General features: G+C 52.5%; 1 protein-coding gene across 1 annotated transcript; it reads right to left on the bottom strand.

The window, feature by feature from the left end:
• Window positions 1-3,687: 3,687 nt before the first annotated feature.
• Window positions 3,688-24,378, bottom strand: MMRN2 (multimerin 2). The gene is made up of 7 exons (XM_007962694.3): window positions 24,120-24,378; window positions 13,410-13,538; window positions 13,219-13,325; window positions 13,037-13,117; window positions 11,786-11,959; window positions 9,835-11,652; window positions 3,688-4,978 (listed from the first exon to the last, which is right to left on the bottom strand). Exons 1-7 carry the CDS (start codon window positions 24,281-24,283, stop codon window positions 4,596-4,598), a joined length of 2,856 nt encoding a protein of 951 aa, XP_007960885.3. The 5' UTR covers window positions 24,284-24,378; the 3' UTR covers window positions 3,688-4,595.
• Between the last annotated feature and the right edge of the window lie 93 nt (window positions 24,379-24,471).

Raw genomic sequence — 24,471 nt, 5'->3', positions numbered from 1 at the left:
TTTTATTTTGAAATGATTCCAGGCTTCCATTGAAGTTTCATGAATAGTATAAGGACTGCCATTTACCCTTCACCCAGATTCATAAACTGCTAACATTGCACAATTGCTTTGTCATTCTGTGTGTGTGTACAGGAATCACAGAGACTCATCTTGTAATGTTTGTAATGTCCGTGTATCGTGTATGCACACATTTTTTTTTCTGACCTATTTGAAGTAAATTACAGAGCTAACAACCCTTTATCCCTAAATACTTCAGGGATGTTCTATTACTTAACCAATTATGTACAATTACGAGAACCAGGAAAGTTCACATTGATACAATAGCAATGACTAACAATACCATAATCTATAGACCTTACTGAAGTTTTGCTAATTGTTATTTGGGTGTGGTTGGGTTGTTTGTTTGAGATAGGGTCTCACTCTGTCACCCAGGCTGGGGTACAGTGGCACAGTCATAGCTCACTTCAACCTCAAACTTTGGGCCTCAAGTGATCCTCCTGCCTCAGCCTTCCAAAGGGCTATGATTACAGGCATGAGCCACCATGCCGGCCTCATTTCCCTTTTCCTTCTCAAAAGGATTCTGGCTTTCCCTGCTCCATTCATCTACCTCCACTACTCCCTCCAAGAGAGCTGAGTCATTGTCAAGCCAGGTTTGGGGAGCTTTCTTGATGGAGGGGATGGAAGGAGGGTGCTCAGGCTACAGCGGGGAGAGCTTTTCTGTTTTTGAGCTAAAGAGATAACAGAGGGTGCAGAGGCTGAGAAAAAGAGTTCTAAGAAACATGTCACGAGCTGTGTAGCCTCTTCACACTGCTTCTGAAATAAAATCTAACAGTAGTGACTTTGACATTGTGGTTTCTGGAGACATCTTGGGATTAGCCCCTGCAGGTTTGTTAAGGGCGTGTTTGTCAGGGTGTGGGGGCTCCCTGCTTCCAGAGGCCCAGCAGCTGCTCTGTACCTGGGGTTCAGGGCTGATGGCAGGGCTGGAGTTCTGGCACTCAGTGACCCCAAGTATGTGTTTTATTTTTTTCCTTGTGGTGATGGTGGAACTGTTTTAGGGTTGGTTTTCGTTTTTGTTTTTTTCAACTTTTACTTTAGATTCAGGGGGTACATGTGCAGGTCTGTTACCTAGGTATGTTGTGTGATGCTAAAGTTTGTGGTATGAACGATGCCATCACCCAGATACTGAACATAGTACCCAACAGTTACTTTTTCAACCCTTGCGTCCTCAACATGTCTCAAGGGCTGGGTTTGAATTTGGGGCTCCCCGCAAAGCACTCCCATCTCCCCAGCAGTCTCACATGTTTGGGGTCATGACTTCCTGTTGCTGTTTCGTTTCAGACCTGATCCCTTCTATTTTTCAGGAATTACTAAAATGTCCTGATGTACTTATGGTACCATCTCTTGTTTTTCGATTGGGGATTTTTTTGTTTGTTTGTTTTGTGATGGAGTTTCCCTGTCGTCGCTCAAGCTGGAGTGCAATGGCTCCATCTCGGCTCATTGCAACCTTTGCGTCCTGGGTTCAAGTGATTCTCCTGCCTCAGCCTCCCAAGTAGTGGGGATTACAAGCGCCTGCCACCACGCCTGGCTAATTTTTGTATTTTTAGTAGAGACAGGGTTTCATCACGTTGGCCAGGCTGGTCTTGAACTCCTGACCTCAGGTGTTCCGCCCGCCTCGGCCTTCCACGTGCTGGGATTACAGGCATGAGCTGCCGATTTGGGGATTTTAAAATATTTTTTCCACATCAGATTTGCAGGTACCACCGTGTGCTCCGTTCATTGTGTTGTTTTGGGTGCCACAGTGAGGGTGCTGACCAGTGGTCTGGGTAACGGGGTGTCTGCTTGCAGGACAGTCAGGAGGTGCCTCCACCCAGGTGGAGACAGGAAGTCTATCAGATGAACTTCAGAATTATTGCTAATCTGGGGTCCGTTTAAACAGAAAATTTGCCCTTAAACTTGATGTTAAGGTTTTGTGAAATACAGTCATATATGTTTTTTTGCATGGAAAACACCCTGTCTAAAAGAACGATTATTTCTCTAGTTCTCATCCCAGAAACTTCTGGAGTGACACATCCATGCTGTTGGCAGAGCTTGCCCATTAGCACTTTCATGTATAACCTTCCTGTCAAAGAGGACCAAATGCATGCGGATTGGATGGCATGTACCCCTTCCGGAAGGGGTCAGTTCACTTCACTCACTATGGGCAGTAACTTCCAGAGGATAACACTGCATTACCTAATGTCTCAACTGTTATCAGCAGAGCCTGACCAGTCACTGCACGACTGAGCAGAAAGAAGACAGCAGCACGGTCTGCAGCACCAAGGCTCACCTGCTACTGGGCTTCCAGTCTTTGTTCTGGGGTGGCCAACTGCACTGGGGGTGGGTGATATTTAAACCTGTGTTTAAGATAATAAAATGCCAGAGGCCAGGCGCGGTGGCTCACGCCTGTAATCCCACCACTTTGGGAGGCTGAGGCGGGTGGATCATTTGAGGTCAGGAATTCGAGACCAGCCTGGCCAACATGGTGAAACCCTGTCTCTACTAAAAGTACAAAAATTAGCCGGGCACAGTGGCAGGTGCCTCTAATCTCAGTTACTCGAGAAGCTGAGGCAGGAGAATTGCTTGAGCCCGGGAGGCGGAGGTTGCAGTGAGCCGAGATCACGCCATGGCACTCCAGCCTGAGTGATAGAGCAAGACTCCGTCTCAAAAAAAAAAAAAAAAAAAAAAAAGCCAGAATAACTAACGAGAGCTGTAAGATCAACCACCTCACACTACAGACAGATAAAGTTCAAGAAAGATTGTGATTTACCCCAGGTCAAACTTTAGTCAGCAGTGTGGCCTGGCATACTGTTCCTTCTAACACCGATGCACATTGAGTGCGTAAAACTTAGTGATAAATTCTGAGGAACAAGTGAAGTAATGACTCCTAGCAAACAATTAGAAGTGCTGGTAACCTTGTTAACGCCAACAAGCAACTCACTACCATGTTCAATCTGAATTTTGTTTGTTTGTTTGTTTGAGATGGAGTCTCGCTGCGTCTCCCAGGCTGGCGTGCAGTGGCACGATTTCAGCTCACTGCAACCTTCGCCTCCCAGGTTCAACCAATTCTCCTGCCTCAGCAATCTGAGAAGACTATATTCAACAAATTTTGAGTACCTAATATCAAAAAAACCCTTGTTTCTGATAGCCAGGCGACTGCTTTCTCAGGCCAGTTTGCTCTAGGATCTGAAATTTTTTGAAAACCGTATGCTGGCATATTACAGGAATATACTGTATCTGTATACTGTAGAACTGAAATCATTCTACATAACAGGGCCTGGAATAATCAAAGTCACATTTACCCACATAGTTTCACATTGTCCCATATTTTTCTACCTACTCTACCAATTATTTTTGCCCTCCAGAAGTAAATGAGGCAGAGATTTGAAGGGCATCACTTTATTCCAAATTTGATCATCATTGAGGGGGATTTTTTACAGTCTTCCTTCCCTCCTCCCTCAGCTGCCTCCTGGTTAGAGATGCTAACAAGAATTACGATGGTCCCAAGATACTGGAGGAAGTAGAAAAGGTGAAGGCCCTACACATTTTAGTTCACGTTTGGCATGTCTTGGCCTTTATGTAAGGCAAGGAGAAAGAGACATGAAATTTAGTCCATTTTCACACTGCTGTAAAGAACTGCCCAAGACTGGGTAATTTATAAAGGAAAGAGGTTTAATTGACTCAGTTCCTCAAGGCTGGGGAGGCCTCAGGAAACTTATTACAATCACAGCAGATGGCAAAGAGGAACCAAGGCACCTTCTTCACAAGGTGGCAGGAAGGAGAATGAACACAGGAGGAACTACCAAACACTTATAAAATCATCAGATCTCATGAGAACTCACTATCACGAGAACAGCATGGGGGAACTGCCCCAAGATCCAATTACCTCCACCTGATCTCTCCCTTGACATGTGGGGATTATAGGGATTACAATTCAAGATGATATTTCAGGTGGGGACACAGCCAAACCATATCATACAAGGAATGACTGAAACTAAAGATACTAATTTCCTTTCCCTTGATTGGCCAGACTGTCATCTCCATTACTAATAGAGACCAAGCAGGTTGGTTTAATCCCATTGCCCTCTAGTGCTTTCCAGTGTTGGCCAAAATGTTGCCTCCATTTTAAACATTCTTCCTGGGAAAGAATGTCTTTCTATCATACGATTAGGGAGAAGAGAAGAGGAAGCAAGAAAAAAGTTTAAAGTGTTGTACAGAAGTTTCCAACCACAGGAGGAGCAAAACACCAAAGAAGCTGTAGAATACAGGGTGTGGCGAAGAGTTGGAGCCCAGGCCAGGCTGTCTGAGAAGGCATGCCAAGCCAAGGTTCAGGCTTCCTAGGACCATGTCCTGTCCGGAGAAGCATTCCAGTCCTCATCATGGAGAAACGGCCAAGCCCCGTGCAGCTAGAGGGAGGCCACATATACCACACTGTCTTTGCAGAAGGTTTCCAGGGAAAAGACAGACCAACTGAATGACCTCCAGCCCATCCTTGGCCAGAGCCCCAGGCCAGGGAGAGCTGGGCGAGTCCATGATGTCTGATCAGATCGTGGCTGGGTTCAGGTCTTAAACATTAGGAAGCCCCCAAATGCAGTGCCCGGCAGGCTTCTCTTTGTTATTGATCCTTGCGTTAACTCAAACCACACTCGTTCACCCTTCTGCAGCTCAGCCATGGCAAAGACCGTTGCTGTGCTTCCACCCCCCTGCCCAGTGGTACAGACCGGAGTCCGATGGTGACCTCCAAACACCAGCTGCCCAGTGCCTGGCCCTGGGCCAAATTCAACGCTCACTGCAAACAGGTAGACACCACGCTCAGGGGCTCGGAAGTAGCCATGTTCAGGGAAGTAGCTGCTGCCAACGTTGATGTGCGTAGAGTTGAACTTCACTGTCTGCAGGGCAGCCATCCCGTCTGAAAAGCTGGCATAGAAGGCCACAGGAGATCCTGAAACATGAAAGTGCTCAGTGACTCATCCCTTGCGCCATTGGGTGGGAAATTAAACCCTGAGACCCGCCGTCCTCACCTTATTAGCACTGGAAATAGGTCACTATTTCTAGATAACCTAGATATTCCCAACAGCAGTGTTATTGCAGGAGCAGAGCTAGATGGCCAATTCTCAGTTTTTCACTAACTGAGAGGAAGGAAAATGCAAGTCTGTTGTCTCAGCTGATTAACATTTTAACAAAACGCTTTTTCTTTTTTCTTTTTTTTTTTTTTGAGACAGGGTCTCACTCTGTCTCCCAGGTTGGAGTGCAGTGGCGGTCATGACACTGCAGCCCCCCCCCCCCTTTTTGTTTTCTCATAGAGGTGGAGTCTTACTATGTTGCCCAGGCTGATCTCAACCTCCTGGGCTCAAGTGATCCTCCAGCCTCAGCCTCCCAAAATGTTAGGCTTACAGGTGAGCCACCATGCCCAGCCACAAAGCACTTTCTCGTTTGATTCCTTTTCCTTCCACCTTCCTTGAGAGACAGTATTCCCGATTGACAAAACAGGTTGAATCCTTCACCGGCTGCCCAAGGTTACATGGTTTGTAAATGGCAGGCTGGGACGGGAACACGGGTCTCTGACTCCCAGACCACTACCTGCTAGGAATCTTGAGATACTCAGGGGAAAGGGAGAAAATATCCATCCTCAAGGTAATAATAATGCTAACACTGGGAAGGTATTTGCAGAGCTATGAAGGCTGGATCCTCCTCCTGGATGTTGAAGACAGAACCTTGGAGAAAGAAGGAAAGAGCAGGTGAAGCCAGGGAAGAGAAGTCCCTTCAAGCTGGTCTTTTTTTTTAGTTGATAAATGGTCTCTTGTTGCCCAGACTGGAGTGCATTGAGATCATGGCTCACTGCAGCCTCAACTTCCTGGGCTCAAGCAATCCTCCCACCTCAGCCTCCTGAGTAGCTGGGTCTACAGGCACGCGCCATCATGCCTGGCTAATTTTTCATTTTTTGTAGAGACAGAGTCTTGCTCTGTTGCCCAGACTGGGCTCAAGCGGTCCTCCCACCTCAGCCCCGCAAAGTGCTGGGATTACAGGTGTGAGGTGGTCATCTTAATGTGGTTTTTCAAAATGTTGCACAGAGCCCTGAGATTACATATGGGTAAACTGAGGCCCAGAAAGAAAAAGCTTGTTGCTCCAGACCACACAACTAGTAAATTACCAAGCCTCCTGGGAGCAGACCTTGAATCTCTTGACTTCTGGTTCTCTGCAGGGAGCACTTTGGCCAGCCTTAGGAGAGGAACACCGACAGAACACTGGTGCTGGGCCCATGCATGGGCAGAGGCAGAGGAAGCTGCCATGTGTGGAGGGTGCACAAACAGCCAGGAAGAAGCCAGTCGTGCTGCCTGGCCAGCATGGTTGGGCAGGTGGGGACAGGGTCATGAGACGGCACAGGAAGGGTGAGTCCTACTTGGGTCCTGGCTGTGACACTGGCCTTGGCACCAATGAGGTCATGTCTACCATGGGGTTCCTCAACCTGCTCCCTCTATAGGGGTTTAAAACAAGGTCCCCACTTCTTAGGTGATGAAACCAAAGCCTGTAAAGGAGCAGTTTGCTGAGCAATTACTGATTTGGCTCCCGAACTTGAGCCTCAGCTCTTTGACTCCCAATTCAGCAAGACTTTTGAATAAAAAAATGTTGCTTTTCTCTAGTTCTGGAAGATTTTCTGAGAATTAGACAGTTGAGAATAGCTTTCCCATTTGTGTTAAGATTGTATCAAGTCAGCTGGGCGCAGTGGTTCACGCCTGTAATCTCAGCGCTTTGGGAGGCCAAGGCAGGCGGATCACCTGAGGTCGGTAGTTCGAGACCAGCCTGACCAACATGGAGAAACCCCGTCTCTACTAAAAATACAAAATTAGCCAGGCGTGGTGACGCCTACCTGTAATCCCAGCTACCCTGGAGGCTGAGGCATGAGAATCGCTTGAACCCGGGAAGCGGAGGTTGCGATGAGCCGAGATGGCGCCATTGCACTCTAGCCTGGGCAACAAGAGTGAAATTCCGTCTCAAAAAAAAAAAAAAAAAAAAAAAAAGATTGTGCCAAGTCAGAGGCCAGCGGCTGCCTCTGCAATTCCCCTAACACCCAGCAGGTGGGTCTCTCGCCTAGCCAAAGGCAGGCCAGCGCGCAGCGCCCTCTACCGGTGCTAGGCCCTTGTTCCGGCCGTTCCGTCCGGGCGCCTGCGCAGGGAGTTTCGCCGCAGAAGGAGACCCCCCTAACCCAGCCTTTCGCCAGACAGGCCCTAAGATGCGGGAAGGGCTGTGCAAACTCAGGGTGTGCTTCCCTGCAGGGCACACATTCAAGCCCTACAGCCTTCCTACAGACAAATAAAGGGAAATTTGGGGTGTGTGTGGGTGTGTGTCTGTGTTTGAGACAGACTCCTACTCTGTCGCCCAGGCTGGAGTGCAGTGGAGCTATCTTGGCTCACAGCAACCTCTGCCTCCCAGGTTCAAGCGATTCTCCTGCCTCAGCCTTCCAAGTAGTTGAGATTACAGGTGCCTGCCACCACACCTGGCTAATTCTTTTTTTTTTAGACAGAGTTTTGCTTTTCTTGCCCAGGCTGGAGTGCAGTGGCGCAATCTCGGCTAACTGCGGCCTCTGCCTCCCAGGTTCAAGTGATTCTCCTGTCTCAGCCTCCTGAGTAGCTGGGATTACAGGCGCCCACCACCACACCCGGCTAATTTTGTATTTTTAGCAGAGATGGGATTTCACCATGTTGGCCAGGCTGGTCTCAAACTCCTGACCTCAGGTGATCCACCCGCCTCAGCCTCCCAAACTGCTGGGATTAAAGGCATGAGCCACTGCGCCCAGCCTGGAAATTTATTTTGAAGGAAAACATTTTTTTGAAATAAATATCATCATGGTAAACACATTTCCAAACCATCAGGCAAATTCTGAAAGTCATCAGCATATTGAAGCCTTGCACCACCACAAGAGGAAACAAGAGAGAAGTGTCAGTGTAGGTGGACACAGCCTGGACCCTGAAAATGCTGGGGAAATGGGAAAACGTTGACTGCATTCCTACATGAGGTAAGCTTCGTGCTAGGTATTTGGCAAACGCAGCAGTCTTCATAACACAACTTTGACATGGGTAGGGATTCTGCCATTTTACTGAGGAAGAAGCAGACAAGTGATGCCAGAGCCTGGGTGCTTCCCACTGCTCCACATTGCCTCTTGGGTCATAGGGAGGGTCAGCAGGGGCAGGGGCTGCCTGGGACGGGACCTTCAACAAGGCCTTGGACTTGCCACACGCCAGGCTGCGCATGGCCATGGCTAAGATGGTGGCCTTGTACTTAGCCCTGTGTGTGGGTGGGGTGTGGCCACAGCTCCAAGGCCAGCCTCTGACAGAGAGAGTCACTTGAGACACAGAGCCTAGTTGTCCCCCTCCCAGGACCACACTCAGGGAGGGGATGGGAAGCTTGGTCGCACATCCCTTCAGCCTCAAAGCCAGCTCCCAGGCCCAGGGCCCTGCAGGGACCAGCCATGGAGGGCCTTTTGGAGAGGAAGAATGAGCACCCTAAAGACAGTGCTCCTCTGCTGCTCACTAGCTGTGCAAGCAGGAAACTTCTGTTTGTGCCTCAGTTTCAAATAAGGTGGTAGTGCTGATGAGTGTGTCATTGACCTGTTGGGATGGGTCATTGTGGTGAAGCCCAGGAAGGGGACTAGCACAGAGCGGTGAGACAGGTTAACTGTATTTGCAGAGGGAATGAGCTCCTTACAGTGCCCGTGGCTTTCCCTGTACAGTCCACTAAGGTGTGTTCCAAGACGTTAGCAGGTGCCTGAAATCTCAGACAGTACTAAACCCAATATATACTTTTTTCCCCTCTATGTAAATACCTATGCCAAAGTTTAACTTGTAAATTAGGCACACTAAGAGATTAATGACAATAATAAAATATAAAACAATTATAACAATATACTGCAATAAAAGTTATAGGAATGTGGTTTCTCCCTCTCTCAAAATCTTATTTTACTGTACTCACCTATTTTCTCATTGTGGTTGATGCAAGAAACTGAAATCAAGGCTGGGCACATGGCTCACATCTGTAATCCTAACACTTTAGGAGGCTGAGGTGGGCAGATTGCTTGAGCCCAGGAATTTGAGACCAGCCTGGGCAACATAGCAAGACCCCGTCTCTACAAAAAGTACAAAAATTAGCTAGGCATGGTGACACATGCCTGTAAGTCCTAGCTACTCTGGAGGCTGAAGTGGGAGGATCAGCTGAGCCTGGGGAGGTCGAGGCTGCAGTGAGCCATGATCCCACCACTGTACTCAAGCCTGGACAACAAAGTGAGACCCATCTCATAAACAAACAAACAAAAAACCCAAAAAAACAGAAAAAAGAAACTAAAATCATGGAAAGTGAAACAGTAGCTAAGTAGGGCTGCAAGTGGCCGCAGTCCCTATCCACATTCTACCTAGATACAGTGGCTTAAACGCACATGGGAATGAAGGGGGTGAGGTGAAGAGTTGAGATTCGGGGACTTGAGGGCTGCCCTGGCAGGGCAGGAGGCGCTCGCCTCTCTGCAGCAGTACACGGCCCTGGTGTGCGTGTGGCCTCCAGGCTCTGCCGTTCACGGGCTATGGCACTAGCAGGTGGTTTTTGTGACTTCTCTTGTCTCCCCATAAGCCAGGTAGCTTGAGAGGCCCACACCCCTGAAAAGCAGGTGGGCCAAGGGGAAGGTGGACCCAATAGGGGTGACCGATGGCCATGCTGCTCTCTCTCTTCCTGGCCCTCTTGGAGGCAGAAGAGCTGCTGCCAGCCCGCCCTGGCCTCCTAGACTCGTCCAGTCTCCCCGGTCCAGGAACTCACCTGTCTCCCAGAGCGCCGCGCCCAAGGCACCTGGCACAGGCCCTGTGCCGCGCGTGTCCACCGAAGGCTCCGCTTCCTTCTTGTCCCTCTTCCGGGGAGCTTCTAGGCCTTTCTGCTGCTTCTTCCCTTTCCTGCTCAGCATGGTTTGCAGCTTCCCCAGGTCCAGGCTGACGTTGGCTTCCATGAGCCCTTGGAAGTTCCCAAAGAGGCTGTGGAAGAGCCGTTGGTGCTGCTCCAAGCTGCTCTGGGTGGCGAAGAGTGCGTCGTGGAGGCCGTCAAGGGAGGCGTTGAGGGAGGCAGCACCGGCCCCGGCCTCAGCCTCGGCCTCGCAGCACCGCCCGACACGCTTGACATCGTTGCTCAGGCGCTGGAGCTCCCGCGCCAGACCGGCCAGGTCGGTGGCGGCGGCCTCCTTGCGGCCCGCGTCGTGGCTGGGCTCCAGGTGCTCTGCCGGCCGCGGGGGCTCCGAGGCCTGCTCCAGGGCCGACACTCGGGCGGCCAGCTCGTCCCAGCCGAGCACCTGCTCCTGCAGCCCGCTGGCGGCGTCCTGCAGGGCCACGCGGATCTGTTCATAGGTCAGGGGCAGCGGTCCCGGCGCCTCCTCAGACATCTCCTCCAGCACCTCCTCCCCGAAGAGCGCGGCCAGCACCGCCTCGTGCCGCAGCGCGTCCTCCAGCAGGGCGGCGAAGGCGCTGTGCAGCTGGCGCACCTCATGGCGGGCCTCGGCCGCGGCCGCCTTCAGCGCTCCCACCTCGCCATCCAGCGCTTGCACTTGGCTCCGGAGCCGCGCCGTGGCCGCTCGCGCCCTCTCGCCCTCCACTTTGTGAGCGTCCACAGCCAGGGACACGGCGTCCACGGCGCTCTGCAGGGTCTGCAGGGAGGAGCCGTCCAGCTGCCGCCGCTCGTCCAGGCTCACCTGGGTCTCCTCCAGGGCACGCGTGGCGTCCCTCTGGCCTTCCCGGATGACGTCCAGGTCTAAGTAGAGCTTCTGGCAGTTGCAGTCCTTCACGTACTTGATGAGGTCGGCATGGCCACCCTGCAGGTGCTGCAGCGTGAGGTTGAGCTCCAGGAGCTGCCGCTCCACCTCCTCCTTATTTTCCTCCATGATCAGAGACTTCTCCATCAGGATCACGCGCAGCTCACGGAGCGCCGTGTGGTTCACCTGCAGCTCCTCCACCTGCCGCTCCACCTTGCTAATCTGATCAAAGGTCTCGTCGGATTCGGAGTACAGTTCCTTGATCTCATCCGCGTGCCGGGTCAGGGTGGCCCTCATGTCCTCCAGGGTGTACTGCAACTCCTCCTCCCTACGGGCCGTGGTCATGTGCAGCTCTGAGAGGTTCCTCTGCAGCTGGCCCAGCCTGGCCTGCAGGCTGTCTGGCTCAGGCCTTGCCCCAGCCTGGGGCGTTGCCAACACCAGGCTGCCATTGGTGCCTGGGGCCTCCTGAGCCTTGTGCAGCCTCTTCAATTTGGTGTCCACATCAGCCTGGAGCTCTGAGATCGAACGGTGCAGGGTAAAGTGCTGGGCTTGCAGGCGATCCTCCACGTCCTGCCGCAGCTGACCCACTCTCTGAGCATTCTCCTGGACCTTGGCCTCAAATTTGGCACCAAGCTCCTGGAAGTCAGCCTTGGCCACGGCACTGTCCTGGACTCTCGAGATGGCGTGGCGGTTGGCCTCCACATTAAGAGACAGGTTTCTTATGGCCTGGGAAAGGCTGTGCAGGCTTTGGTTAAAGCTCCTCCAGATGGGGCTGAAATGCACTTGTAGGAAGGTGTCCACCTGGGGTAGCAGCACCTGCTCCAAGGATCTGTCAGGGAACTCTGCAACAGACGTGGGGTGTGACATAAGCCCTGCAGGAGCAGACATTCCTCCCAGGCTGGGACCAGCGGGGTCCTCCCCTCCTCCCCTCAATGTGACCAGGCTCTTTCTCAGCCCCTAGAGCCTGCCACTCACCGTGCCCTGTTTGATTTGCTTCCATCATTGCAGCTGTGAGGTTACCAGGCAGGGCCTTCCACAGGCCTGGCAGGCTGTCTGCCACCTGGTGAACATCATTCTGGAGATCTCCCAGAAGGTGTTCCTGCTGTTCCTGTTGCACCTCAACCTCACTGATCGCTGCAGCCAGGTGGCCTAAATACACAGCAGACATAAATGTCAAGGGCTAACTCACCAGGTCTGGGACAATCACGAGGTTCAGAGAAGGATCATTGAGGGCTGAGAGCAGGGAAGGTAGCTGCTGATGTCCTCTGAGCAGGAGCTTAGAAGCCTTAAGCCCCTGGAGGGCAAATGCATAGCAAGTGAACCCTCATCCTGCCTCCTACACCCACAACAGACATGACTAATCAATCATGGTCCACTCCCCTCCTCAGCACATGCACATGGCCTCACAACTTCATTCCTGGCAGCCCTTGTCAATAAATACTTCACCACATAATGACACTCATTTGCTTTCTCAATCTTGGGCCCAGCCTTGAAGGGCCCTGCTGCAAATGATGTCTTTTGCTGGGTTTCCTGTGCTGACTCCAAGACCAAGGACAGTATGACTTCCTGGCTCTGGTTAGGGCTGTGGGGAAGGGTGAGAATGCTTTTTCCAGGCACAAGGGTTTGTGTGGTTCAGGGGACAAGGAAAGTGTCAGATGAACCAGTACTTCCCAGAAGATGGGGTGAAGGAAAAGGGTGTGTGTGCTTGGCCAGCAGGCAGCTGGGGGCCCTGTGAGCCTCGCCTTCAAGGTGGGAGGTGGTGCAGGCCACAGAGGAGTCCTTGCTGATTCTGGTGGCAAGGTTTCCCTGAAATGGCACTGCTAGGCCGGGCGCGGTGGCTCAAGCCTGTAATCCCAGCACTTTGGGAGGCCGAGACGGGCGGATCACGAGGTCAGGAGATCGAGACCATCCTGGCTAACACGGTGAAACCCTGTCTCTACTAAAAAATACAAAAAACTAGCTGGGCGAGGTGGCGGGCGCCTGTAGTCCCGGCTACACGGGAGGCTGAGGCAGGAGAATGGCGTAAACCTGGGAGGCGGAGCTTGCAGTGAGCTGAGATCCGGCCACTGCACTCCAGCCCGGGCGACAGAGCAAGACTCCGTCTCAAAAAAAAAAAAAAAAAAAAAGAAATGGCACTGCTGTATCACAGGAGAAAGGGCCAGCTGGCTACGTGGGCCCCAGCAGCCTGCCTGCCTGTCTGCCTGCCCCTTCCGGAAAGCAACACACCAGGTTCAAAGCTGACTGGTCCATCCCCAGGTTCCTGGTGGCTGTCACTAGGATCTGCAGGCTCAGGGATTGCCATGGAATCTGCAGAAGAAAGCATTAGATATTAACCCCAGTGGTCAGAGGAGCTGCTTGACTTTGGGGATCAGAGGTCAAGTGGGGAGGGGGGCAGCAGGGAGCCCTACCGTGGTGCTCGCAGTTGGGGCCCGTGTAACCAGGGCAGCACCTCCAGGCCAAGGAGGTCAGCACCTTCTGCTTGACCTGGTACACTGGCTTGTGGGCCATGCGGTACCTGGAGGAGGAGGAGGGCTGACTCAGTGACTCCAGGGAGGGCTCGCTCCAGGCCTGGGCGAATGGCCCACCCTCCCCTACTCACATGACTTTGACTCTCTGGCAGTCTGGAGCTCCCTGCGGACATGGCTGCTGTGAGTGGACGAGGAATTTCTCTGTTTTGCAAAGAGCTAGTAAGGTGACCAGCTTGGACATCGGGTAGGGGCACCAGTTACTGGAAAACAAGCAAGAGGAGAAGGCTGCTGAGCCACGCCCAGGTCAACAGGGGGTGCCAGTGCAGAGCCGCCAGTCCCCACCTCCTGCCGCAGCAGTGCTGGGATTCTGGAATCCATTATCCTGTGAAGAGAGCCCTCTGCATTATTCATCCCTGGGCTCCAGAACAAATGTTTCACGATCCCTACCTGCAAAGAGGGCACCTGCTCCACCCCCTTCCCGAAGCCTCCCCGAGCCAGCACAGCGAGGCTGAGAAACCCACCAAAATCTAGAACTGTGAAAAGCAGCTCCAGGGTGATGACTGTTTTAGCCAACAAAACTAACAGCCAGAGTGTGGGGAAAACACCATGTGCACTGCAGCTGTCTGCATGGATTCCCTTCGGTGAGGTTAGCCGCAGAGCCAGAAAGCTCTCGCTGTTTCTCCTGCTACCAAGGTGCAGCTGGGGCTGGAGAGTCCTGGGTTTGAATCCCTCACGCTTTCTGACTGTGTGACCCCGAGTGAGGCGCTTAGGGAGCTTCTCTTTCCCCATCTATACAATGGCGATGGTAATGCCCTCCTTTAAGTGGGCAGAGGAACAGCAGGTGCCTGGCTCCTGACAAGCGTTCTGTGAACACAGCTCCACTGCCCCATTCCAACTGCCCTGGCAGCCTGCCCAGTTGCTACTTATGTGAGGGACCAGCTCCCTGGCCATGCCCATTAGGATCATTCTAGAAAGGGACTTTCAAACAGTTGTCCTAAGGAAAGGTAAGCAGCTGGGTGGAGCAGTGTCCTCTCTGGGATGGCCACCACATCAAGGTCATGCAAGGTGGTTGGAGGTCACACTCAGTGTCCTGCACGCTTGAGAGGTAGCCCCTCCATCCTGGCCCTTCACCAGCATGCACTGTGGTGATCCCAGGAGCGGGGGGACGCTCATGCTGATGGAGCTCCAGTTCACTGACCCAGTGGCTGACTCCATGGGGTCCGTGGCAGTGGTCAGAGAGCCCTTCCCCAGGCAGCCAGGTCCCAGAACAGAGCTCATCAAAGTGGCAAGTGGCAGTGATCTCCGTGGCACAATACAGCTCAGCACCTCTTGGGTGCTGGGTGCTGCGCTCAAGCTCAGGGTGTGGATGTGAAGGTACAGACTTTCCCTTCAGGGTCCCCAGGGAGAGCGGCACTCTTAGAATGGGTGAGAGGTGCCAGGATCTGCAGAGACGTTTAGGAGAGGGAGCTAATGGGGCTATGTCTTAAAGCCAGAAAGTTGGATGAGGCACCGGATGTGACAGGGGTGCATAGGGGTGAGGAAGGGGCTGCAGAAGGAGGCTGGGATGAAAGGAGAAGCCAGACCTCAGCGGAGGAGCTGGCCTATGTCCTGAGGGCATGGGAAGTCGTGGAGGGGTTTCAGCAGGGAAGTGGCGTGGAAGAGCCACCCTGATTCCTGGGTGCAGAGAGGATGGGAGGGCAAGATGTTGGCAGCTGTGTCCAGGGTCTAGGGGGAGATAATGGCAGTTTCGACTGAGTGATGGTGGACGTGGGAGAAGTGGCCACATCTGTGAGCTCTTACAAAGCGGCATTCAGAGGCCTTGGTGGTAAAGTGACTGTCAGTGCCGGGATTTTATTCTCTGGAGCTGGACTTTGTCCTGGGGCCGGCAAGCACTGTCACACAGGGATAGTGCTGGGAAAGGCAAGGGTGGGGGATTCGAGTGACTTTTTTTTTTTTTTTCTTGTTTTTGAGACGGAGTCTTGCACTGTCGCTTGGGCTGGAGTGCAGTGGCGCGATCTCAGCTTGCTACAACCTCCACCTCCCAGGTTCAAGCGATTCTCTTTGCCTCAGCCTCCCAAGTAGCTGGGATTACAGGCACCCGCCACCACACCCGGCTAATTTTTTTGTATTTTCAGTAGAGACGGGGTTTCACTACGTTGCCCAGGCTGGTCTCGAACTCCTGACCTCGTGATCCACCTGCCTCGGCGTCCCAAAGTGCTGGGATTACAGGCATGAGCCACCGTGCCCAGCTGAGTGACCATATTTTGAGTGCTGAGTCCCTAGCCTGCTTTGCCCTCTCAGCAGCAGACTGGAAAAGTTTCTCAGGAAAATGAGCCAGCCCGAGAGGAAAAGACCCAAAGCTGCTGACACGAGGGGTTCTCCCATAAAAATAGCCAACCAGAAGATCCTATGACAAAATGGGTCAGAAAAGGGTATCCATACACCCCAGCTTCCAGTCAGTTTCTCAGTCTTTCTCAAATGAGCAGACATCCAAGATTTACCTGAGAAACATTGTATTCCAAAAGAGGGCCAGGTACAGTGGCGCATGCCTGTAATCCCAGCACTGTGGGAGGCTGAGGTGGGAGAGGATCCTTTGAGCCCAGGAGTTTGAGTCCAGCCTGCGCAACATAGTGAGACCTCATCCCTACAAAAAATTAGCCAGGTGTGGTGGCACATGCCTGTAGTCCCAGCTCTTCAGGAGGCTGAGGTAGGAGGATTGATTGAGACCAGAAGCTCGAGGCTGCAGTGAGCCATGATTATGTCACTACACTTCAGCCTGGGTGCAGAGCAAGACCCTATCTCCAAAAAAAAAAAAAAAAAAAAAAGAGGTCAAAGTGGGCAAACGGAAAAATACCAACTTGGACAAAAACCAAGCCTGCATAAGTAGAAGAGAACCACTCAAACTTTTGCACTAAGATTTCCAGGTTGATAAAATAAATTACTGCACCCAAGAAACAAGACCAGGAAGCTATGAAAAAAAAAGAAAAAATGAGGGGGGATGGGAGAGGAAGGGTGAACATTCAAAGAACAAAAAAGAACTCTTGGAAATTAAAAACATAACAGTAGAAATGAAAATAAATTTAATGGAAATGTCAGAGGGTAAAGTTAAAGAAATTTCCCTAAAAGAGCAAACAGAGAGATGAAAAATTGGAAAGAGAAAAGAAAAATAGAGGACCAGTCTTGCAAATGTAACACTGAAATAGTACAAATTTCAGAAAGAGAGAACAGAGGGAGGAAATCATCAATGAAAAAAAATCAGGCTGGGCATGGTGGCTCATGTCTGTAATCTCGGTATTTTGGGAAGTTGAGGCAGGAGGATCACTTGAGCTCAGGAGTTTGAGACCAGCCTGAGCAACATGGCAAGATCTCAATCTCCACAGAAAAATTGAAAAATTAGCCAGGTGTGGTGGTGTGCACCTGTAGACCCAGCTCTTCAGATGGCTGAGGTGGAAGGGTCCTGTGAACCCGGGAGGTTGAGGCTTCAGTGAGCTATGACTGCGCCACTGGACTCCAGCCTGAGCAAAAGAGTGAGACCTTGTCTCAACAACAAACCAAAAACATATTCCGGAAGTGAAGGACTTCAATTTCCAGATTCAAAGCAGCACCAATTACCTGCAATATGATGAAAATACACTTATATCAAAACATGTCATCATGAAATTTTAGGACTCTGGGAACAAAGCTGGTCTCTACACGCTTCCAGTGAGGAAAATCAAGACAAACACACGCATACAAAATGGGTAACTGGAATGGCTTTGAACCTCTCAACAGCAATATTGGAAACTGGAACACAGTGAGGATTGCATTCAAAATACTGAAGAAACATAATTTATAACCCAGAATCCTATATCCAGCCTAACTATGAATCAGTGTGGGAGTGAGAATAAAGATATTTTCAAATGACCCAGGTTTCAGAACATTTACCTCCCACGTATCCCTCATCAGGAGACTGCCTGAGGAGCAGTGGTTTGAAATATTGCCTGCCCATCAACACCATCATGCAAGCCAGATGTGGTGGCTTGCACCTGTAATCCCAGCTACTCAAGAGGCTGAGGTGGGAGAACTGCTTGAGGCCTGGAGTTCGAGATCAGCCTGGAGAACACAGTGAGACCCCACCTCAAAAACAAAACAAAACAAAACAAAACAAAACACTCAAAACCAAAACCATTGTGTGGCACTTTAAAAATAATAGTCTTGGGGCCGAGTGTGGTGGCTCATGCCTGTAATTCCAGCACTTTGGGAGGCCAAGGCAGAGGGATGACTTGAGGTCAGGGGTTCCAGCCTGGCAAACATGGCAAAACCTCGTCTCCACTAAAAATACAAAAATTAGCTGGGCATGGTGGTGCACACCTGTAATCCCAGCTACTCGGGAGGCTGAGGCAGGAGAATCACTTGAACCCGGAAGGCAGAGGTTGCAGTGAGTGGAGATTGCACCATTGCATTCCAGCCTGGGTAATAAAGCAAGACTCCATCTTAATAATGATAATAATAATAACAACAATGTCTTGGGCTAGGTGCAGTGGCTCATGCCAGTCATCCCAACACTGGGAGGCCAAAGCAGGAGGACTGCTTGAGACTAGGAATTTGAGACCAGCCTGGGCAATATAGTGAGACGTCATCTCTACAAAAAACAATAAAAAGAGGCCAGGCACGGTGGCTCATGCCTGTAATCCCAGAACTTTGGGAGGCCGAGGCGGGCAGATCACGAGGTCAGGAGTTTGAGACCAGCCTGGCCAACATAGTGACACCCTGTCTCTACTAAAAATACAAAAATTTAGCTGGGCATGGTGGTGGGCGCCTGTAATCCCAGCTACTTGGGAGGCTGAGGCAGGAGAATTGCTTGAACCCGGGAGGTGCAGATTGTGGTGAGCCAAGATCGTGCCACTGCACTCCAGCCTGGGTGACAGTGCGAGATTCCATCTCAAAAATAATAATAATAATAATAATAATAATAATAATAAAAAGAAAGAAAAATAATAGTCTCCCTGACCCCCTGAGGTTAGGGCCTGAGCACCAGCATTTTAAGGCTCTCTGGGTCATTGCATGGCACACCCAGGATGTAGAACCATGGTGCCACAGGAAACACTCCAACAAAACAACAGAGAAAATCAAGAAAGAGAAGGCACGGGATCAGGAAACAGGTTCCAACATAAAAACCAGGTGAAGGGAACCCCCAGGACGACAATGGGCTGTGGTATGAGGGCAGCAGTCCACATTGGAACATACCTGGAGGCTCTGGGAGCCGCATCTCCAAGAAGACGCAGCTGCTCTGACACCCGGCGTAAATGAGAGTGTAGAGAGCAGATGTGGACAACTGGCTGAGGGTGTGGAGTTGAGTTAGTGATAAAGACACGGAATAAGCAAAAGAAAAAAGCAAGACACATGAAATTTTAGAACTCTGGAAGTTCTAAATTCTTACTACAGGGAAAACAAAAAGTGTGCAAGGGGGCAAAAAAGTTTCAGTTTAGTTCAAGGCTTAATGCTGAGCAGTACATGTGGCCCTATGAATACATGCACATGCATTTGCTTTGGGGTAGGAATGAGATCTGACTCAAAGATAATGCTATCTCCATCCCAGTTACTCGGGAGGCTGAGGCAGGAAGATCGCTTGAATCTGGGAGGTGGAGGTTGCAGTGAGCCAAGATCGCGCCATTGCACTCCAGCCTGGGCAACAAGAGTGAAACTCCGTCTCAAAAAAAAAAGATAATGCTACCTCCCAAGAAGCAGCAATGCAAGCATGTTATTTAGTGATACAGAGGTAAATCCGAAAGAATCACCTGCAAAGTTGAAAGTCATTGCCTTTGGGAACAGAGGGAGCTGGGGCTTCTGACCGTCTCAGCAAGCCTTATAGAACCAGTTGACTCCTAATCAGGAGATCAGCAAACTTTTTTTCTAAAGGTACAGATAGTAAATATTTGACACAAGACCAGCTACATAATCTGCAAGGTCCAGTGCAAAACGAATACGTGGGGCTTCTCCTTTAAAAAGTATGAAGAATTTCAAGGTGATGACACCCAGGGAGGAGCCCTCCAGAGGGCAGGGCCTTGTGTGTGACTGCACAGGTCACATGCCCCTGATGCTGGCCATGGTTTCAGGCTTTCCAGGCCACATGAACTCTGTCCCATCTACTCAACTCTGCCATTGTACCACAAAAGCAGTCACTGACGATATGTAAATGAACCAGCCTGGCTGTGCTTGAATAAAACTTTGTTAGCAAAAACAGGTGAGGGGCTGGATTTGGCCCACTCCCCTGCCTGTGAGTATGTATAACTAATAAAAATGAAACTTTAAAAAATAAATAAAATCATTTTCATCAGGAAAAGACAATGCAGATGAATAATCAAGAACATTTTGGAACCCGGGCACAGTGACTCATGCCTGTAATCCCAGCACTTTGGGAGGCCCAGGCGGGTGGATCGCTTGAGTCCAGGAGTTTCAGACAAGTCTGGGCAACGTGGCACAACCCTGTCTCTACAAAAAATACAAAAATTAGCTGGGCGTGGTGGTGCACACCTCTAGTCCCAGCTACTTGGGAGACTGAGGTGGGAGGATTGCTTGAGCCGAGGAGGTGGAGGTCGCAGTGAGCCGACAGTGAACCACTGCACTCGAGCCTGGGCAATGGAGCAAGACCCTGTCTCAAAAGAAAAAAAGAAAGAACATTTTGGAAGACAACAATGAGTAGGGAGTTTCTCTCACAACTATCAAGACCCACTCCAAAGCCAAGGGACGAAAACGATGGGTGTTGGCTCAGGATTTGATATGCCAGCCAATGGGAACAGAGACCAGGAAGGGGCCGGTGCATCTCCAAGGAATCAGTCAGTGTGAAAAGGGGTCACCTCACCATAAGGATGGAAGGAAGGAATGCTCACTCAACACTGAAACAGAGGGCTGGGAAGGCGCTGGCCCCAGAGCTCAGGAGCCACAGGTGACAGGTTCGCTTGCACAGACACCCACCTGGGACCCCATGGAAACTCCTGGAATATGGGCTCAGTCCTAGGGAAAAATCTCTCTTAGACCAGTGGTTCTCAATGGGAGGAGAGGGGACTTTCCCCAGGTGCATTGTCACGACTGGGTGGTGGGTGCTACTCACAACTGGGCGTCTCATGGGCAGGGCCCAAAGATGCTGCCAAATACCTACAATGCATAGGACATCTCCACACCCCACAGCAAGGAATTGTCTAGACCAAAATGTCAGTAGTGCCAGGGTTGAGAAACTCTCTCTAAACAAAGTTCCATTCCTCGCAAACCTCTGACCTACTGCAGAGGGCCTGGAAGGCCTGTGCCCCAGGCACGCCTGGCCTGGTCCAGGCTGCTAGGAGTGACCGGGACTTTCCACCTCAAGCTCCTGGAAGTGGAAACTATGCCGCCCACCCTTCCTGCCCAGGAACTTTCTCCGCTGACCTGCCCAGACCCTGGGCTTCAGCGTCGCTATTCTCTCTGCCCACACTCCCCGCCCTGGGCAGGCCCTCCCTTGGCACAGTACAGGCTGCTGGCCCAGAACCCTGGGAACATTCTTGACCTTTGCTTTGGCTTCCTCCAGCTCTTGGCAGCTTCTTGCTGGCCCTTGATGCCCATGCCCCCGGCCCAACTTGCTGAAGCGCCCATTTTTCCCTCTGCCCCTCCATCTCAGGCTGGCTTTATCTTTGTGCCCTCCCTTGGGGAGTCCTGCTGGGTGCCCTCATCTCCCAGTGGCCAACCCAGAGTGAATGTGGGGCTCCTCTGGCCTGGTTTGGAGCTGCTCTTGGTCTTCTGTTGCCCCAACCTGCTTCCCCACCCAGATGGGAGGGTATGTGGACTCCTTTGGAGCTTTAAATGGAAGCTGGGTGGCCTGTGCTTTCCTCTCCTCCTCCTCCCTGAACCCACAGTGACCTTGAGCAAGGCACTTCCCCCGTCATTGAAATGCGAAGAAGCTGTGCCTCTGCGGCAAACAGCAGAGCGGGTGTTGGGGGGAAGAGGGAGGGAGCCTGTAGGTGGGGGAGGGCGCATCCATTATGCAGATTGTGTGGAGTGCCTTCCCTTCCCCAGCCAGGAAATGCTCTCCTAGGGGCCCTCAAGTCTTCCTTGGCAAGGAGGGCGTGTTCTCAGCAGCCTTGCTTTCTGATGCCCTGAAGCCAGCCATTAACCTGACCATTCCAGGGGAGAAACTCACAGGGTTTTGTCCTTGAGTCAGAAAAGGGCCTTGGCAGAGAAGTCCGAGGCTCTCTCAGGGGCCAGCCCAGAGCCGAGAACCCCTGAGCGTGGTTCTGGAATCTTCAGCTCTGGCCAGTGGGGGCTCTTCCCTGTTGATGTCAAGGACTCTGTGCCCGGCAGGGGTCGGGCACGGGGGTGAGGATGGGGGAGGAACAAGTGCAAAAGGTGCATCGTGGCTTGTGTTCCGCCCTGCTCCTGTGTGACCTCTAGCCATATGTTGGACTCCTCTGGGCCACAAGTTCCCAGGTGGGAAAATCCCAAGGCTCCTCGTGTGAGGGTCAGGAGAAGCCTGAGGCTGGTGACTGGGGCCAACCAACCTGCTGGCAGCAGCGTCCCCTACACGGCCACCCTCTTGGGGGGACAGGATAGAGAATGCCTGGGTGGGCCCCGGCTCTCACTGTCACTTAGGAGGTCTGTGGCCCTGGGGGGCATCCCCACCCCTCTGAGCTGTCACAGCAATGTGATAGGTAGGACACCTTGCCTGGGGCTCAGCACGGTCCCTACCGCAGACTGAGTTCCACTGGGACAGCAAATCCTGGGTCTGAGGCGCCCACATTCTAGACATCCCCGAGTCAGGGCACAGAAAGAGCCTCGTCCTCCCAGAGTCCTAAAGCTCAGGCTGCTGACTCCCTGGGCTGGGCCCCTCGGGGTCCCTGGCGACCTAAGAAGCAGTTAACCCCTTCACTTCTCCACCGCAGGGAAGTCTGAGGACATAGTGGTTCTATTCAAGCTTTTCCTTGCAAAGGGTCTTATTGGGGCCTACATCCAGGGCCCGGCCTAGCCCTGGGGCTCTGGAAACACGTGAGCGGCAAAGGCAGGGCAGAATGCCTGACTCTGGCAGCCGAGCCTCCTTGTGATGGTGTCGGTGTCACCACCCCTGCTAGCGGAACCCAATCTGCCTCCCCTTTCCCTGCTGCAGGGACGGGGACTGGAGTACGCTTCCACCTCCCTGGTCACAGGAGCAGGGGAAGCAATCAGCCCAGGAAGCCGTAGCGTTTCCTTCCTTTCTCACCAGCCCATCCGGGCTTGTTGAGAGAGCATGGGCTTGTCCTGTGGAGACTGCAGCTTCTGGATGTGGGAAGGAGAGCCTTGCAGGCAGGGGGCTTCCAGGCTTGGGACACCTGGGCATTCCTGGGCCAGGTACATGCACCCTCCCACTCTGAGAACCCCCAGAGAAGGACTGCAGGGCCCCTGCAGGGCTGCCCTACAGCAGTTCCCAGACCCTCACTCCTTGGGGCTAAGGGAGCAATGTCTCCCACAACCAAGACCCCGGGGAGGAAGAGGAGCAGCCCCCTCCTCCCTCCTGTCCACTGGGTCCCCTCATCCTCCCCTTCATCAAAAGGAGGAAGGTGGCCTGAGACTCAGGCATGGAGCTTCCTTGGTGCTGAAATCAGAGCGGAGTGTCTGGATCCACCCTGCCCCTGCCCCGCACCCCCTCCCCGCCCCACCACTGAGAATCACCTGCGCTTCCCAGCCCTGAGCAGAGTTTGTGGCAGGCGGGAATGAGGTTTTTCCATGGCCAGCTCCTCAGCCACTGCTTCCCACACCACTGCCACCAGCCCCTCACTAAGGGGCCTCTTGCCCCTCCCTGGTCAAATCCATTTTCAGGAAAGGACCCAACAAACCTGCAACTCAGAAGCCAAATGAGACCTCTCCCAGGCAGGTCCGCTCTGCGATGGCGGCTCTCATACACCTCATAGAAGCGTAAGTTGGCCCCCCCTCACTCCCTACATCCATGTAGATGCCCTTAGCCAAACAGGTCTGGTGTGCGGGGGCAGGAGGGTGGGGGTAGGAGCATCTGGGGGTTGGGGCTGGCTCCGAGTGCTGCGAAGAGTTGACTATGAGCTCTGGAGTCAGACTCAGATCTTGCTCCTTAGCTGTGTGACCTTGGGCAAGCCCCTCAGCCTCTCTGAGCCTCGGGCTCCTCCTCTGTAAGTGGGGCCGTTGGAGGGATGAACTGAGATACACATGGCAAAGTGCCTGGCCCTGAGACTAGCCCCGTAAACAGCACCTGCTGCTCTGACTGAGGGGCAGTTGGAGATGAGGGGGGACTTACAGGCCCAATACCTCATCAGCAGGAGGAGCCCTGGCCCTGTACAAATAGAATGTTGGAAAGCTGTGTTCTGGGTCCAGTTGCAAGACCATCCTGCCCACTTTTGGGGTCACTGAGGCAGAGCTCCCTGGATTATGCTGTGGAGAGCAGGGTGCCCTCTCTGCTCACTGCTGGGCACTCAGAGTCAGGTCCCCAGGGAACTCAGATCAAAATCTGAGGGCAGCCTTGCTGGGTGTCAGCTTTCAGAATTGATTTCTTTCGAAGAACAGGAGGCATGGCCAGGCCAGCTGGCAATGGCTTCAGCCACAGTCCCCCAGTGCCCCATGCTGGGTGATTGATGGTAGGAGCTGTGCCTCCCTGCCAGCCCCCCAAGCCCCATTCCCTGCCGTGGCTCCGACAGGGAACTCCCTGTCATTCTTAGGTGGATCCTGAAACACCGAGTCCACGCTAGACTTGTTCAGCCTCACAGCTGGCCCAGCAGATAGCTTCGATTAGCCCATTTCACAGATGGGACGTGAGGTCTAGAGAGACTCTGCTCTAGCTGAGCTGGGACTCAGATCCTACCCCATGACCTCTGCCAAGGTCCAGGCCCTCTTACCGTCCAACGGGGTCCTTGCCGGTGTCCTCAGCCTCTGCCCTCCAGATCCCAGGTAGCCTGGAGCTCTGCAGATCAGACAGCCTAGTACTGGGAGCCTGGGCCCATACCCCCAGCAGCCCCCAGCCCAGGGGGCCCCCAAGGCTGAACAGCAAGCTCAGGATCATCTTGGCGGCGGGGCAGGCTCAGCTCACACTCAGCCTTGGCAAGTGGCTCCAGAAACTGCTAGTGACGTTGTCTTCAAGTTAAATCTCAGGAGGAAAAGAAAATATGAGGACAACAAAGAGAGGAAGTGGCCTGGGCCGGCCTACCCGGTGGGTCTTGTCCTGCCCCCCAACCACCCTGGCTGGCCCCC

Source organism: Chlorocebus sabaeus, chromosome 9 (genome assembly GCF_047675955.1).
Source record: "Chlorocebus sabaeus isolate Y175 chromosome 9, mChlSab1.0.hap1, whole genome shotgun sequence".
Classification (NCBI taxonomy): domain Eukaryota; kingdom Metazoa; phylum Chordata; class Mammalia; order Primates; family Cercopithecidae; genus Chlorocebus; species Chlorocebus sabaeus.
Note: the sequence above shows the minus strand (reverse complement) of the source record. Positions and strands in the feature narration are given on the sequence as shown.

What these genes read in the sequence shown, in the direction of transcription:
- MMRN2 (XM_007962694.3), bottom strand. Translation starts at nt 24,283, where the DNA reads ATGATCCTGAGCTTGCTGTTCAGCCTTGGGGGCCCCCTGGGCTGGGGG. An exon ending in CCCCAACTGCGAGCACCACG is followed by an intron (nt 13,118 to 13,218) that starts GTAGGGCTCCCT and finishes TTTCTTCTGCAG; the next exon opens with ATTCCATGGCAATCCCTGAG. An exon ending in CGCGGCGCTCTGGGAGACAG is followed by an intron (nt 4,979 to 9,834) that starts GTGAGTTCCTGG and finishes TTCATGTTTCAG; the next exon opens with GATCTCCTGTGGCCTTCTAT.